We start from the raw sequence: 16,846 nt of genomic DNA, 5'->3' as shown, positions 1-16,846 counted from the left end.
GGGCGGGGGGGGGGGGGGTGCGATTTTCAAATTTTCGAGGGCAAAAAAAATTTACCCGACCCCCCGCTTACGACTGGATGTTTCGCTAAACATTTTTCTCACAAATTGGGCCCCCTCTTTTGCTGCCCTCCCCTGCCGCCGGCTGGCTCCGCCCCTGACTCGGTACTCTAGCCCTATAAGCAGGGAGGTGAGACTTTAAAGCTTATCTGCCGTAGTTGACAGGAGGGATTAAACCACTCTACAAGGTCACTGGACAGGTGGTTATCTCATCAACTCAGCTCTCAGTTAACATAAGAAAAAGAGGATCATGGGGGATCAATGGTCACCGATTAGGCATTGTTTGTTATATAGAGGGTGCAAGTAGCTACCAGTAGTGCAGTGGGCCTTTAAATGTCCTGCTAACTATAACCCTAGGTGGTGGACGTTCATGAACATAAACCCTATCGGTGAGGTATTCTAAAGTCAAACCGGAAGGAAAAATGAAAGAAAGGATAAAGCATCTAATTTTTTGAAAACTGTTTTGAGAGCTAGAGCTAGCCTAGAGGCTAGAGAGATTCTGGAACGATAATTACAATCTTGACAAAGATGGCGTCTCACGTGGTATCACGGATCACAGAGGTCGATAACAAGCCTCCAGCGCCAGAAAACCCGATAGATCGTGAAAAGGTAAGCTAAAAATGCATCGTATGATTATTCTGAAAATTAGTATGAGCGTTTGGCGGAAATACATTGCAAATTTTGGACGCAAAAAGCCCCCAAATATTGGTAATGTGTTTAGCTTTTAAAAACATTTTATATTGTAGTCCCATATGTTGTCTTTCATGTACTATAACCCTGTACCAATCACGGGCCATAAAAAAGGGTCGATACTCCGCCTCTTTCTCCACTCGCAATTAATATTTAAGATGGTACGAGTGTACATGAGAATATGTGTGTATGTGTGTGTATTTCTTTAGTAGAAATGTACCGTAGAGCCTAATATGCAAGTCTTACTCAAATCGAATTATTGCCATTTTTGTTATGACACAAAAAAAATAAAAAATTGAGGACTCTCTAAACTTTGATTTGTGCCTTGTAGATTTTTCTTTCGAATTGGTTTACTGAAATTTGCATGCCATAAATGCTAAAATTTGAAAGCCCTACGACCTAAATAGTCTACATCTTTTTCTTTTGTTGAATTCCTCCAGCAGTCCAGGGCCACTCGATGACTTCTAAATTAAATTTGAATAATTTTGATCATATTTATAATTTCTATTTCTCTAGTGTCTACACGCCGTGACTTGAGTGAAATACGAATGATGTCATGATCGAGAATTTAATAACAATTTTTTGGAAATGAAATGAATTAGATGCAATAGTTTAAATAAGAACCAGTGTTCCACAGGGTGTTGTGGCGTGCACCCGTAATCCAGCTATCAATGGAAGTTACAAACTGATTCAGCCGAGGATGCAAGTTTGAAACTGAGTCACGTCTTTCAGATGGTGACATTAAAAGACGGTCCTCAGACGTATTAAAATAATAATTTCTGATTGACACACATCTGTTAAAACCCAATTACACACACATACACACCCAGCAAAATAATACAAGTACTAATATAAGTCTCAATCTAGGTAAACTCAGTTCAAGTCACATTGTATTGAATGTCTGTATTTTGTGCCGTTTGTCTCTTCCACAGACATGTCCACTCTTATTGAGGGTGTTCTGTAGTAACAATCGCCATCACCAGGAACATGAGTTTTCTAGAGGCACAGTCCCAGCCAATGAACTGCAGATCTACACATGGTAAGTTGGGGTCAAGCTCGCTATCCGTAAGGACTGCTATTCATAAGGACCGCTATCCATAACGTGTGACAAAATGAATAGTATCCCTTACAAATAGCGAGCAAACCATAGACAATTTACCTCACTATTCATAAGGACCGCCATTCATAAGGACCACTATTCATGAGGACCGCTATCCATAATGTGTGACTAAATGAATAGCGTTTTTTTATAAATAGCCGTCCTTACGACTATCGGGCAGACCCCGTAAGTTGAGTATTGTAACAGTTTTGCTTAATGCAGAGGTGCCAGTTTCAAAGCTTTTGTCTGACTGTAGCCACTCTGTTTCAGGCATATTTTGAGTTTTTATTGTTCAGAATATATGGGAAACCAATAATTATGGGGCCACTTTTCATGCTATAAAGGAAAAACCCTGTGAATGGTTTTACTTTTAGCACTTAAACCCTGTTCCAAAATGAGCTGGTGAATTTATCACATAAACCTGTTGCAGCAAAACAGTAACAATTAATTATACTAGTATATTACTTTCTTTAGAAATAATGATTTACCATGGTATGATGGTATCATGGTAGTGGTTAAATATGTACTTGAGAAAATTGGCAACAATTATAGCTCACATAAGGGGAAATAGCTCATGAAATCAGACTCTACCAATAACAAATAATGAGTTTAATAGTTTGATTATACCGGACTGGTAAGAAACTTAAATAAAGCATGTGCATTTGTGTAAATAAGCAACCTGTTACCATGGCAATGGCCAAGGATGTACTTGAGAGAAATGACGACAAGTATTACCAAAATTCAGTACCCTCACATTAGGGGAAATAGAACCTGAAATCAGACTCAACTGATTTAATTTTAAGCAGACTTTGATGCTGTGATGAGAAGCCAGGTACTACTGTATGTGTTGGAAATCAGGAGTTTTAGATACAGAAAGCTTTTGTCTTCTGTGCTTTGGTTCATGGTTCATGGTTCGAGTCCCGTATCGGCACTAATGTCCTTTGGCAAGGCATTAATCTACATTTGCCACACTCAACCCTAGTACTTGGTAGGATTATTCCTTGAAATGCGCTGTGCGCTGATAACGGAAGCCGGAGCTAAAGCTAGGGTAATAATTTCCAAAGCTCTTTGGAAGTGCAGAGAGACGTTATTTCATTATGTATTATGCACTATACAGGAACAGAATATTGCCTTTCATTCTATTGTTTGTATTTGTTCCGTTTTCTTCCTAGGATGGATGCTACATTAAAAGAGTTATCCAGCCTCGTGAAGGAGGTCAACCCGGACGCTCGGCGGCGAGGCACGTACTTTGACTTTGCCATCGTCCACCCTCATCCCAGACGCAATCAGGCCTACCAGATGAGAGAGATCGGGATGACGTGCTCCGGGCGCAAGGGACCGGACGATTCCGTCACCCTGGGATCTCAGAGTTTCACCATTGGTGATTATATCGATATCGCCATCACCTTGCCCCCGAGGGGTGGGCTCGGAGGAGGTGAAGGGGGAGGGATGGGAGGAGGCGGAAGGATGGGAGGCGGAGGAGGGATGGGAGGCGGTGGGATGGGGATGGGGAGGAGAGGGGGCTGGGGGCGGTGATGGATGCAGTGGTACGAGTAGTAGGTAGTGGGTCAACACTCAACAGGAAGAGAGAGAGTCATGGGATGGGGACAAGAAGGGTCGGGTGGGAGGTTGAGGTTAGGGAGACGAGGAGACAGTGTGAAGGAAGTTTAGGAAGGTATTAGCATTGACATTGACTCATGGTAATGGCAAAAATCACACAAATCGTCTGTCAAGAGACGGAAGGCCTACATGTATGGCATTGGAAATCATACTTTTCTTCAGAGTTAACGCCTGTGGCTCTCAAGAAATGATATCCTTTCTCAGTCAAGGCCCAAGGGTAATAAGAATTTTTTTAAAAGATTGTTTTAGTATTTTTGGGGTACAGAAGTACATGTAAGCAAGATCTGTTTAAATGCTATAAAAAAGGGAAGGAAAAAAGATGTTATGTGAATGGAACAAGCAGGATAGAATGTCTTATAATTATGACCTTGACATTTAGCAATGTCATGTACATTTGGACATGGTATGATACATTGAAAGTCAAGAAAATAGAAGAGATGTATTATTCAGAGAAGATAAAATCTCTTTGCAAAGACATGAATTGATTATAGGTGTTGATACTTTTATTGCTGCTTACAGAATTCTGAATTTTACATAATGATTGAATGAAGATTTGAGTCTTGGCTGCTCTAGGCAATCGCCAACATTGGTTCAATCTACTCTAGGGTATATTATTTCAGAATGAAAAATCGTATTCTAGTGTAACAAATTGTCTTCAAACATAAATATCTTGGAAAAATTTTGAAGCAGGTGTGATTCATTTTTGTTTGTTTACCAAATGGTTCATATTTTAAAAAGATTTTTACTTTCCATTCCTCATCTGTATTTGTGTTATGTACCAGCTATTCAATCAGTAAATTTCATGACTCCAAAACCTTCACTTTAGTGATTATTTTTAGTATATTAGACAGTGAGGTGTACAAAAGTTGTTCTAGTTCCAAGATTAAGAGTTTTTAACAATTCATATTGGGCAAGGATGTTAGCTGTATGCCTGTGTATAACATAGGATATTTTGATGTAAATTTCAGTGCATCATTCTGCATTTGGAATAAACTAGGACATATATGGCCATGTGGCTTTTAAAGTATTGTTTTATTCTGGTCTCAGAAATTTACCGTGAACATGTAACTCATCCCTAGAATATCTTATTCTCTGATGCAAGCCAACTAGATTCATAGTCCAGCTTGATAGAACTGAAGTACATGACAAATAGAGTGGACTTGGCATTTTAACTATCTGATGGTCTTTATTTGTAATTTTTTTTGTATTACAAAAAATTAACGACAAGCAGAAGGTTTAACATTGTTTTAAAATTGTTTTAACATGCCTTGGCATTTTCACTATTAAAATGTAAATCCTTTTTTCTTTTAGTTCTTGTTTGTATAGTCACTTTTTAATACTTAAAGTTCTCTGTGTCTGCAAATGTTGAGGATGATAGCTGTGAGCATCTACTTGTAAATAAATCTTTGTATTATAAATTACTAAAAATTGCATTTTGTCTTTCTTTATTTTTTAGGTTTTGTTCCATCCATGTGTAGTGCTAGCTAATTTCCTTTGCATTCATTACATGTCTTTGTATTCAAGAAACTGTCAACCATTGAACAGTATTATTTATATTCCCCACATCTATCCATTTTGGTTTATGAGAACACTATAGAGTACCAAAGCTGTGACGTCATCAAAAATATATTTTTAGAATTTCTCAATTTTTTCTTCATATTCCGAAAGAACACCAAAAATAATGTCCAAATGTAGAAAACCAATTGAATATGTTAAAGTATTGGCTGAGATATGACCATCTGAATAAATATACTCCCCATAGGAACTCAGTGTTATATGCTCTGGCTCCTAATGGTTAGGAGCCAGAGCATATAACACTGAGTTCCCATAGGACATATATTCATTCAGATGGTCATATCTCAGCCAATACTTAACATATTCAATTGGTTTTCGACATTTGGCCATTATTTTGGATGTTCTTTCGGAATATGAAGAAAAAATTGAGAAATTCTAAAAATATATTTTTGATGACGTCACACTTCACCACTCTATACAATACACAATTGATCAACTGAAGTATGAGAAAGCATGAATTTTATTCAAGTACCGTAATTACCCTTCACCAAATGACATACAATCCTCTGTAAATTGACAAATACATAATTACAAGTTGAAATTTCATACAAAGTTAAATATTTAGTAATAAGCGAATACGTCACCACAGATAATGCCTCATAAGCTCTAAATTCAACTTTTATATATACTTTCATAACTGAATTGAAAAAAATGAAAAAATCTTTCTCCTACCCTGAGTTGGGGTGACACATCTCTTACAAACAATACACAGAGAACTGTTCATAGTATGAAATCCATTTTACTGTGTAATTATAGTTTCCTTTTTTAAATAATTGCACATTGTTTAAAATTCTTTAGGGCAATACACTTGTAAATTGTCTTTACACAATTTTAGCAAAAATGCATCTACACTCTCATGATTAATGTATCTCCTTTGTGTTGGATCTTCAAGTAATTTAATACAGATAGCTAATATCACAGCTACCAAGAGATTACAGTAGAACCTCATTTAATCAACTCCTTGGGATCAGGAATGAACTTGTTTTACCAAAACCTTGTTATATCCGAGATACAAAATAAAGGAATACAAACAAGTGTAGCCTTGCAAAATGACCCTGTTTAAATGAGTAAAATCCTAGTCACAAGGGTAACTACCTTGCAATAGGGAAACCTTGTTGAATCAAGGCTAGGAAGCAATAGAATACAAGGAGAGCGGACTAGCAAAACTACATTGTCACTGAAAGTTTTCCACAATAACGAGGTTGTTCTGTTAAGATGGTGTCCTTTATATTAAACAACATTACAGTAGTTCTCCTTTACCCTGCTCATATAATTGGTTCATGCAGTAATATGTACAACTATTTGATAATTGATATACACTGCAGTCATTACCATAATAGCACTTTGGGTCAAAGATAACTTCCAAACCTCGATACGACAGGAAGCCAGCTAAATTATTCCATTTATTCCTCTTGAATAAGGAAGAAATTATTATAAACCATGATTATATTTTGTTTTCTGCCAGCCATGTTTTCAACTGGCTCTTCGTCCGTTTAAGTTTTCAATACACATTAATTTTCATTCAGACATACACAGATAAACAGATGTACATTTTCACAAATGTCGTAATATGTCAAAATTGTGTACATTGGTCCCCATTCCTGAAAGCATAAAGTGTAGGCATGAAATCAAAATTAAGTAGAGCTGCAGGAGAGAGAGCAAGACGCCCTTTCACACAAAGTCTGAAAGAAATCATCAAAATTGATGAATAGAGCCAACAAACTAAACCCAACCACAACAACAAAAGATAAAACAAATTGTCCAACAAAAATAGAAAAAATATATGATACTGACCATTCTCCTAGCATTTACAATCTATTATTTTTGGAAATTTCATAATTTACAAAAAAACACAGATACTTCAACAGAACATTTTCAGTGAGTTGTCATTAAAATCATGATAAAGTACATTATATATCAACAGGAAAAAAGTGAAATAGAGTTACAAAAAATAATCAAAGGGAGACCCGTATGCGGGTTCCTTTCAATGATAAAAGAATATGTACATACATTACTTTAATATATATATATACTCATGTTCTTTTATCTAAGTTATGTTTGGTTCGAAATCAAAGAATATTGTTCACCGTCTGTTGGAAGGAGGAAGGTTGAAATAGACATTCCCTCTTTAATTTCTTTTTTAAAATTTGAGCTTAAATGGTTACCTCTCTAAATTCAATGGCAATGCAGCATATCAACATATAGTGCAATGGTAGCATCGGCCAATTCGGTGTTTCATGGATTAGCATAAGATTTCAATGGTTAATGAAAAAAAAGAGTAAAACCTGCTTTAGTGACCACCTGTATAGAAAGACCACCTGTCTATAAAGACTCGCTAATTTTTCTTCCTTTCGAGTGTTTCGCATTGAAACATACGCTATGGAAACCTGCTTGGGTGGTTTTAATATTCAGGTTTCAGCTGCTTTAGGTATATTTGAGAAAGCTTATTCTGAAAATGCTCACCAATTCCTACAAATTCATTTCTTCAAGAATTTTTTGCTTGGAGCTTACTTTCAGGCTAATCAATTAAACATTCTATTTAATCATCTTAACTAAATTTCTCTGACCGTCAATTCATAGGTTGCAAATGGCTGATACTACCTTCAAACACTTTGCAACTTGGGAATTTATTCCCACAAAAGAAGGACATTTTAAAAAACTGATTTATTGAATGAGACTGTTATTTGCCCGACTATACAGTCTCTACACACATGGCAATGCCCATCCCTCCCCCGATACAGAGTGCAGCCAAGCCCTTCTTGGCATTGGTCCTCTTCATGGCGTTGAGTAGGGTGACGACGATGCGGGTGCCCGACACGGCTAAGGGGTGGCCCAGGGCTATGGCTCCTCCGTAGATATTGACCTGCACAGAGAGAGACAGAGATACAGAGAGGGGGGGGGGGGGAGGGATGTGTGCAAGAGGGAGGGAGAAGCAGAGAGAGTGAGAGAGAGAGAGAGAGAGAGAGAGTGAGAGGGAGATGAAGACAATGAGAGAAGAGAGAAGAGATAGAGGAACAAAGGAGAAAGATAAACAAAAAGGGGATACACAAGAGATGATAAAAGGTAGAAATATAAAAGTCCATAAGAGAAACAGGGACAGAGAAATGGTGTACAAAATGGAATGAGAGAGAGAGAGAGAGAGAGAGAAAGAAAAGATATATGAATGATGAGTCAGTAAACAAAAATGAGAATTCATTTTTTATAAGTTCATGATAAAACTTTGGTCTTAAGAAGGGTATTCTTCACCTACTAGTAAATGTATCCATGCTAACGTGTATGCCTTGCTCTCATAAGTGCATTTCAGTCTATTTAGATACCGGTAAGCTTATATTCTGTAAAATATACTGCAAAAGTCAGCATGTTCATCCCTGAAAATAAATTTACCTTTGAGGTGTCAATACCAAGCTCCTTGGTGACTGTGAGAGACTGCGCTGCAAACGCCTCATTCAGTTCAAACAGGTCAACATCACCAAGGCTCCAGCCTGCTTTCTCAAGCTATGGAATGAAAAGAACAAAAAATAGAATAGTAAATATGAGTGATGCATTCTGTTCTAATTACTACACTTTAGCTGCAAGCCCTTCTAATTGACGTCCAGATAGGCACTGACCAGCTTCTATCCAAATGAGGTCCTGAATGACCACATGACCACTATTATCAACAACAACAAAAGGTCTGATTAGGTGTAAATGCAGAGATTTCATACCTGTTGCACAACTTTTTAGTAATAATATGCCTTGTTCATCAAGGGTAGCCTCATCATTCTGTTCTCCCCAAGGCCCCCTGCAATCAGTTCTAAAAAAAAAAAGTTGTATTGCCCTTTGTCACCGACCCTAAAATCTTGAAATCTACGGTCGGCTTTTTAAATTTTTTTTTTTTTAACAGTTTTGTAGAAAAGAATTTTTTTTAAGGCATTCAAAACCGAAAAATATCAGCGAAAAGAGGGAGTTGAAAAAGAAATTTAAAAAAAAGAAAAGAGATTTCTGACCGACCGACCCATTTTTGGCACCTCAACATCTTTTTATTTAGGCCTCATACTGCCCAACGACTGATATTTGACAGAGCTCCTTCTCCAACCATAAGGTATCTAACTCCCCGCACCTTCAATATTACAATTCATTTGACCATTCGGGACAACAAAAATGATCCTAGATAATAATGCTTTGAGCAGTAAGAAATCTTCTCCCCTTCCCCCTCCCCTCCCCCACCAGATACAAATCTGGGATGGATCTACTTACAGCTTTCTTGATAGCAGGAATAGGACCAGACCCCATGATAGCTGGATCCACCCCAGCCTGGCCCCATGAGACTATCCTTGCTAGAGGTGCCACGCCCCTCTTCTGAGCCTCGGAGAGCTTCATGAGAACCACTGCTGCTGCTCCGTCGTTGATACCTGGACAAGAGGAATAGTAGAAGTAGTATAAAAGATGGATCAGGGAGGTAGTGCATATCTAGAAAGAACGCGACCAAGTCATGAACCACGACATGGGCCACTTTAACCTATCATGACTGTTCATTCCCATTCTCTCGGACCAGAGCCATCTATATACAGAGTTTGGCCAACTTGGTTTCCCTGGGTGACAACATGGCATATATTCTTTTGTTTTGTGCTTGCTCAACAAAGCAGTAGTCGCCATGTTGTCTCCAACTCCAACCAGGTTTGCCAAACTCTGTGTATAGATGGCTCTATCTTGGACTGTTCTACTACCCCAGCTAGTGGCGATAAAACATCAGTATTGACGATGCCTGCAGCAACGAGTAGGCAATTTATGGAAGTACTACCAATCAGATGAACCTCTTCCAAGGAAGTAGGAAATGTACTCTGGCAGATCTTAATTCTGCATTGTTGAAATAGGTTTTTCTGCATTTCTTAAAGTTTAGTGTCTGTGTGAGTGATTGTAAATCGGGTTTTTACAGACATCATAGACACCAGTTGGTTTAACTCATTAAACTTGAAAAAGGGCTAAAACATGTTGAGCCCTGCACATTTTCTACAACATGTTGCCTGAAAAGGACCTGAAATAAATACATGAAAAAGCTTGAGATCAGCCAAAATCAAGCAATGAGACGTGTATCAATCATATTTAATTATTTACATCTGGGGACCGGTCTTTGACTCAGTTTCAAACCAGGGTCTGACAAAGTCAGTTTGTCGAAAACGGCAACTGAAGTTTTGAATGATTGTCATACATGATCTTTCACAAGTTAATCACGGCTTCTTGTTCTTTGTTAAATGAAATTTGTATGAAGCTTTTTCCCCTGGGAACAAACCTCAGTCAGGAAGAAAAAATGGTATGGAAGGGACATGGAAGGAAGCGACCAACTGATGGCAGCACATCGCTGTCCACGTTTTTAACAGCACATCACTTTATATGTATATATTTTGCACCTGGATTGATGCCTACACACACATTGGACATGGCACACCACACTGCAGTGCGTAATCGTTGCATGAAGTAGCATTTAACGAGGAAGAAGAAGAAAAAGAAGAAGAAGTAACAGGAGGGTCAAGACCAACGTGGGCTTACCAGATGCGTTGCCAGCAGTAACCGTTCCCGTTGCATCCTTGATAAAGCACGATCTGAGTTTAGTCATCCCCTCGATGGTTGACCCCTTCCTTGGGTACTCGTCAACGTTGACCTCTACCGTGGCCTTGCGGCTCTTAATCGGCACAGTGACGATCTCTGTAGCAAAGATGCCTTCTGTCTGGGCCTTCTCGGCCTTGAGCTGCGACCCCAGAGCAAACTGGTCCTGCTGTTCACGTGTGATTTCCCATTTCTTGGCCAGGTTTTCAGCTGTCAAAATTGGTAATTTTCACAAAATAATGTTATTCCATACAACTTTCTGAGGCATAATGAGGATTTTCCAAGGACAGAATAAGGAATATATTGCATTTGGCAAGCTTTTAAATACAGATGTTTCAGACAAGATGAAGAATACAGAGTTCTCTTTTAAGGTAGAAAAATATGAATCATTTCTCCCAAATAGGAATGGTTTGCAGCTTTTTAAATTCTTTTTGTATTCCATGATAGGTTTCATTTATGCAAGGTTCATGAAGCTCTGTAATAAATTTGAATGTTTTTTCCTTCAACACCTTATCAATTGAAGAAGATACAGTAGATCTTGAGTGAATGCACCATGAGTACATGAACATTCACTTGATGGGACAATTAAAGACCATGTCGAAAGCGAAAAAATGAAATAGATGCATTATACATCAACGGAAAGCTAGCTACATAGGCGAGCTGATCAGGTTCACATGTTATGTTGTCACTTGTCAACTGTACGTTTCTTTTATGCAATACTGAAAGAGAACATATTTTGTATTCCTTTAAATTCTATTCTACATTCATTGTGCTTTCTATTGAGATCAAGTTGCATTTTCATTGGATAGGGTCTTTAAGTACCAATTATATACCTGTAATTCCCATGTGGTAATTATTGAATGCATCCATAAGGCCATCATTTACTAACAGATCCACCAAAGGCTTGTCACCGAAGGACAGACCGCTACGAAGATGGGCTGCATGGGGCGCCTGAGGGAGAACAAACAATGAAATACATACGTATCATGGATCTATGACATATTCTTCATCGTCAAACGCGTCGTGGTGGACTTCATAGAGTTAGGCTAACTGAATTCCTAACATCAGTCAACCTGGACCCAACAATAAACCAAATCCTCACCTATATCTTGAACAAAATAAATCCTAGGTCAAAGAGTCTCTTATACACACTCAGTAAAATAAAAAGAGACCCCTTAAAGCCTGTCTGCACTAGTTTGGCCAGGAGGGATTAGACCACCCAGTGTGGTCACTGACAGGTGGTTATCTCATCAACTCAGCTCTCAATTAACATAAGAAAAAGAGGATCATGGGGGACCAAAGGGCACTGCTTAGGCATTATTTTCTATATAGAGGAAGCAAGTAGCTACAAGTAGTTCAGTGGGGCTTTAAAAAGCACCTTAACCTTCTAATGTCCTGGCTAGTTGCAACAACAATCTAATGAACTCAATGTGAACATGGTTTATGACCCCAACCTTGACTTGATGTATGAGCTTTCAAAGATAGCGATACGTGGGTCTGTATGAAACTGATTTTAGTTATATAGACATCAATTATCACCCATCTGACTCATACCCAACCACAATAGACGAGTCTCTTCTGTATGCAAAATACTCCTATGTAATCTCATAAGGCTTCGAACCTTCATACTTTCTGACTCTTCATGATCAAAACCTAATAAACTCTTATGTTTTTATTTAAATGCTCCTCCTGAACACAATAAGTGAGCCTCCATAGTTGTGATAAAAAAGTATGCTTGCATTTCATATCAATCGAGACTCTTGTTTTCATGATATCTTGTAACCGAATATTTAATGAATTATTATATGATGCTTCTACACACTTTTTTATGCCGCTTCCTTGCCCCCTCTTCCCTGAAACATTTCAAAGATAATGATAGCTTGGCTTCCTGACACTGAATTTATTCATGGACCATTACCAACCTGGCTCATGCTTTCCTGACCCCCTGCAACCACAATGGAAGAGTCCCCACACATGATCGCCTGTGCTCCTAGTACTATTGTCCTCAGGCCGGAACCACACAGCATGTTGACGTTAGTTGCTGGTACCTGCAAATGATAGGAAGATACCGAGAACGTTGTAATTAAATTCCGATAGGCGACAATGCCATGCAATACATTTATATCCCCATTTATAAAAGGTACTGTACATCAAAGGTGTTAGTCAGCATTTAGAAATACATGTTTAAAAATCAGTTTAAAAATCAGTTTAAATGGATCAGCTTTTCAATTTTCAAATATGAGGAGGACAGATACCCATGTTGATTTATATTTTCCTGCACACATAGTATGTGGTCAATTTCAAGCCAAATTTCTTATCCAAATTTAAATTGTCCACCACTACAGATGCTCAGGACAACTGCAATCAACTTTGAACTTGAAGCCATGATGGCTTGCATATATATGAATTTGATTGTTTGATTCTTCAAAAACTTTTGACCTGACCTGGGCCTTTTTGCATTGATGGTAACTGTTCCATTTCTGAATACCGTATTTTCATTGGTTGTCAAGTGATGTTGTCATGGTATTTAATACTGATGGCAAAGATGCAATCTCAATAATATATATGCAATGGGGACCAAGGTGTAACCCATGATGACCTCTTGACACACCAATGACCCCTGACCTTTCAAATGACCTCTAACCAATATTCCTAATCATTAGTCACCTCAACTGGTATCCCTGCATTCACACTGGCCTGTCTGGCAGGGTTCTGGCCTTGACCTGCCGTATACACCTGACCCATGATGACCTCTGACACATCACTGCTACTGACCCCTGACCTTTGCAGGGCTTCCTTGATGACTATGGTTCCCAGATCATGGGCTGCTACAGTTGACAATACTCCATTCAGACTACCTATAAACAATAGAAGCAATGATGAAACATCTATCGTGTAGCATTTATTCCCCGACAATGTATCTGAGCACTTTACAGAAATACATGTATAATTACCCCGGTTATTGGATTCAGGCATGCCCGCACACAATGTATGCACATTTTAAATTCCCAGGAGAGCATTCCAACCACGCCCCCTTTTACAGACTCTTACAATGCAGAGCAAACTACAATAACTTTTGCATCCTAACAGGTACCTATGTAACTAACACCTCTGTTGAGACAGGCACACATATATTAATGTCTTGTACAAGGGAATTAGTTCCAGGGTAGGATTTTTTGTGATTTATCTTTTTTGGACAGAGGTGATTACTGAGACTATCGCTGGGAGAAACAACATGTGAAAGTTATTTACGATAATAACGATTCAGAATACAAAGACGCACGCACAGATTTCTCTTAAATTAGCGAACTTCCTGTGTGCGCAACTTTAAACACAAATCGCTATTATCGTAAAGCAAGTATCACATTAGCAAAGCAATAATCGTTTTGTACGTGTAGACCTATACTGCATGTCTTTGCATTTCAACCGGAATCAAAATCGCGAACTCTCGTAAGACTAAGAGGTTATCGTTTTTGTAATATAAATTGTACAACTTATCAATATCATCAGGAACACGTGGAAGGTAAGCAAATCAGTATCACTCCGATATCAAAATCTCATAATTTATTTCAAATATTTGACCAATTTCAAAGTACTTTGTATGAGAAGAAAGAGTCCACTAGACGAGTTCGGACACATTTTAATTTAGGGTTTGTTTGCCTCTTCACACAGGGTTATGGGTAGGGAGGCCAATGCCCAAATCTAACTTTTTAATTACTAATTTGTTTATAATAAAACTAAGATTAAAAGAAAGCATTTACTTTCACTAAGAAAATCCACCCATCTGCCGACTCCAGAAGTTCCATCAATATCCAGCTCTTTTTATCCAGCTTCCTTCTACGCCTATCCGTACGTAAGAGCCTTGAAACAATTATATTTCATGTCGCAAAGTTACGTTCATAATTAGACAGGCCCGAGGGACAAAGTTCATGATGAAGTTTAAAACTTCGCGCGAAAGTGCAATCACTCAACAGCGGCTAGCCTTGAATCGGTCGCACACGTACACACTGACACAGGCAAGCCCCGATGCAGGCTGAAATCCAGCCATCAATGTGCGAACGATTACATCTTCTACTACTACGAGCCGAAGACGATGGTTCAAAAATGAAGAAGAGGTATCAAAATTGGCAGGAAAGAAATATATATAATTCATTGATATTTACCTTAGATGTGTATTCCAATAATTTGATTTCCTCATGAGTATTCCTTATTATCAACGATCGAGAAGTTACGAGGTCCAATTAACATCCATCTTGCAGCGAACACAATCATAGCGCACATCCATGCAACGTACGTGTACTAATATTTCTCTCACTCTCTCTCTCTCTCTCTCTCCCTTTCGCTATACGTAACATACACACTCACTAACCATGTATCATACAACACACACCTTCAAATCATGGCTTTCATTTCAATTCTCAATTGGAGTATAGACTGCTCACGTAGACTTTTTTTTTTACTGAAATATCTTTTTTAACACTTCTCATACATTACTGCACGACACTCGTATCTAGTGCTGTGAGAATAAGGTACTAGGGTCTATAAATAAGACTACGCTTTGCGCACGATCTGACCGGAGCTCAAACATATGTCGCAATACCCTTTAATTATTTTTGGCGCGAACAATGACGTCACTGTTCACAGTTTTCCTTCTCATTTTGAGATGGATGTAGCTATAGGGCTCAAACCAACGCAAGATTGACAGAAACATCGTACTCTAGCTCTATCTACTTTCGAATGTTCAGTTTGTAAAAATCTGTATTTAAAAAGATATAATCTTTTTTCTTTATATTTTCTAGTTGTTAGAAGTGGCAATTGTGAACATCTGAAATGTTGATCTCTATCAAAAGTTCTTTACTCAAAACGGATCCCATATTTTTAGGGTCTACCTTCTGCCAATGAGAAGGTTTTTAGTGAGCAAACCTCTACGCCCTCTAGGATTTTCTTAGTCGGTGGTGCGAGCGCGTCAAGGTCGTCTGCAACCACAATAATTGGATTAAAAAACGTCAAAATCTGCAAGATTGTCAACAAATGGTGAAAGACTGTTACAGATCCGTGATTATAGGTATGTTGTGAAATGTATAATTGTATTTTCTTTTCTTATTTTCTTCAATTTTTATTTTTACATCATTTTTTTCCCTTTGCTAATTTTTTGAAGTGGGCGACGAGCGCACAAATCGTAGGTGTAGAAACCTTACGCCCGGGCATTGGCCTCCCTATTATGGGTGCTAATTAAGACTTGGTGATATTAATATCATATTTAATATTTTCATATGTGATCATGACTGAGGAAGGTCATCAATCAAATATCACATTCACAATTCTATTTTCTTGAATTAAAAAAAAAAATGTGTGCAACAAATTTACAAAATTTGTTGGACACCCCACAATTTGCTTGCTCATGACATGGCAAGTCCTGTCTGAAGTTAGTCAAAATTAATACCATGCTACGTTTCTAAAGGCTGACATCCACTTCCCCTAAATACAGTCGTAGTTGGGCGCTGGCTGGGGACCCGCAATCGAAGCCGAACATGAACCCTTAGAGTTAGACCAGCGCTGGCCAGTCAACCGAGATCCGGGACCGAGATACACCCTGTAGGCTGTAGTCAAGTGGGCGTGGATTTTACACACTTACAACCATGACAACACACAATTCTTCGCGAGTGGGACCGTACACGGGCGGGCGGCGAATCGTGACAAATTGATGGGCGGAATTCGCTCTTTATTCACTTACCAATGGCAGTGCGAACGGCAGAAACGATGACAACTGGATCAGACATGATGGCTGATGTATTTCGTTGCGGTGAAACCAAATTATCTAAAGTAAAAGCACTCTTTGAGTAGAGATTTAACGTTCTGCAGACACAGCTGACGCCACAAAAGAATCCAGTTGTTTTAATAAAAGTGATCCGTATTGACTCGTATAGGGAAATGAATGAATTCAAGAAAAGCCTGTTGAATCAATCTAGTAAAGATCGTCCGAGACTGACCTTTGACACAAAACTTTGGACCACTCAGCTCAAGTCAAAGATCGATGGACAGGAATAGACCCCGGGGAATATTATACTTCTTATCTGTCTGTTTCAATTTTCTAGGGGGATTTAAAAAAAAAAAATAGAACTCTGGGATTATGATGATGCAAAATACATGTCATCGTGAAAATATAGTCCCTGCTAATTAAATATCTCCCTCTCTTTCGCTTTATCCCCCATATAATACCAG

At 38.5% G+C, this 16,846-nt stretch overlaps 2 protein-coding genes across 2 annotated transcripts; one reads left to right on the top strand and one right to left on the bottom strand.

The window, feature by feature from the left end:
* The first annotated feature begins 539 nt into the window (after positions 1–539).
* LOC579020 (histone deacetylase complex subunit SAP18) lies at positions 540–4,869 on the top strand. The gene is made up of 3 exons (XM_779155.5): positions 540–666; positions 1,680–1,786; positions 3,019–4,869. Exons 1-3 carry the CDS (start codon positions 586–588, stop codon positions 3,380–3,382), a joined length of 552 nt encoding a protein of 183 aa, XP_784248.2. The 5' UTR covers positions 540–585; the 3' UTR covers positions 3,383–4,869.
* A 614-nt stretch (positions 4,870–5,483) lies between these two features.
* Positions 5,484–16,528, bottom strand: LOC115928354 (acetyl-CoA acetyltransferase, cytosolic-like). Its single transcript, XM_030995533.1, has 8 exons — positions 16,359–16,528; positions 13,292–13,482; positions 12,547–12,672; positions 11,458–11,575; positions 10,568–10,834; positions 9,278–9,432; positions 8,426–8,536; positions 5,484–7,904 (listed from the first exon to the last, which is right to left on the bottom strand). The coding sequence occupies exons 1-8, from the start codon at positions 16,402–16,404 to the stop codon at positions 7,734–7,736; spliced, it is 1,185 nt and encodes a 394-aa protein (XP_030851393.1). The 5' UTR covers positions 16,405–16,528; the 3' UTR covers positions 5,484–7,733.
* Between the last annotated feature and the right edge of the window lie 318 nt (positions 16,529–16,846).

This window comes from Strongylocentrotus purpuratus, unplaced genomic scaffold, assembly GCF_000002235.5.
Source record: "Strongylocentrotus purpuratus isolate Spur 01 unplaced genomic scaffold, Spur_5.0 spur5_scaffold_21, whole genome shotgun sequence".
Taxonomy (NCBI): Eukaryota; Metazoa; Echinodermata; class Echinoidea; order Camarodonta; family Strongylocentrotidae; genus Strongylocentrotus; species Strongylocentrotus purpuratus.
This window is presented reverse-complemented; position numbering and strand designations above follow the sequence as displayed.

Excerpts from the sequence above, each read along its gene's own strand:
- LOC115928354 (XM_030995533.1), bottom strand. The coding sequence starts at position 16,404 with ATGTCTGATCCAGTTGTCATCGTTTCTGCCGTTCGCACTGCCATTG. Across the intron at positions 13,483-16,358 it reads TGCCGTTCGCACTGCCATTG|GTAGTCTGAATGGAGTATTG; the intron begins GTAAGTGAATAA and ends TATTGTTTATAG. Across the intron at positions 10,835-11,457 it reads TTACCACATGGGAATTACAG|CTGAAAACCTGGCCAAGAAA; the intron begins GTATATAATTGG and ends CAATTTTGACAG.
- LOC579020 (XM_779155.5), top strand. The coding sequence starts at position 586 with ATGGCGTCTCACGTGGTATCACGGATCACAGAGGTCGATAACAAGCCT. Across the intron at positions 667-1,679 it reads ACCCGATAGATCGTGAAAAG|ACATGTCCACTCTTATTGAG; the intron begins GTAAGCTAAAAA and ends TCTCTTCCACAG. Across the intron at positions 1,787-3,018 it reads GAACTGCAGATCTACACATG|GATGGATGCTACATTAAAAG; the intron begins GTAAGTTGGGGT and ends TTTTCTTCCTAG.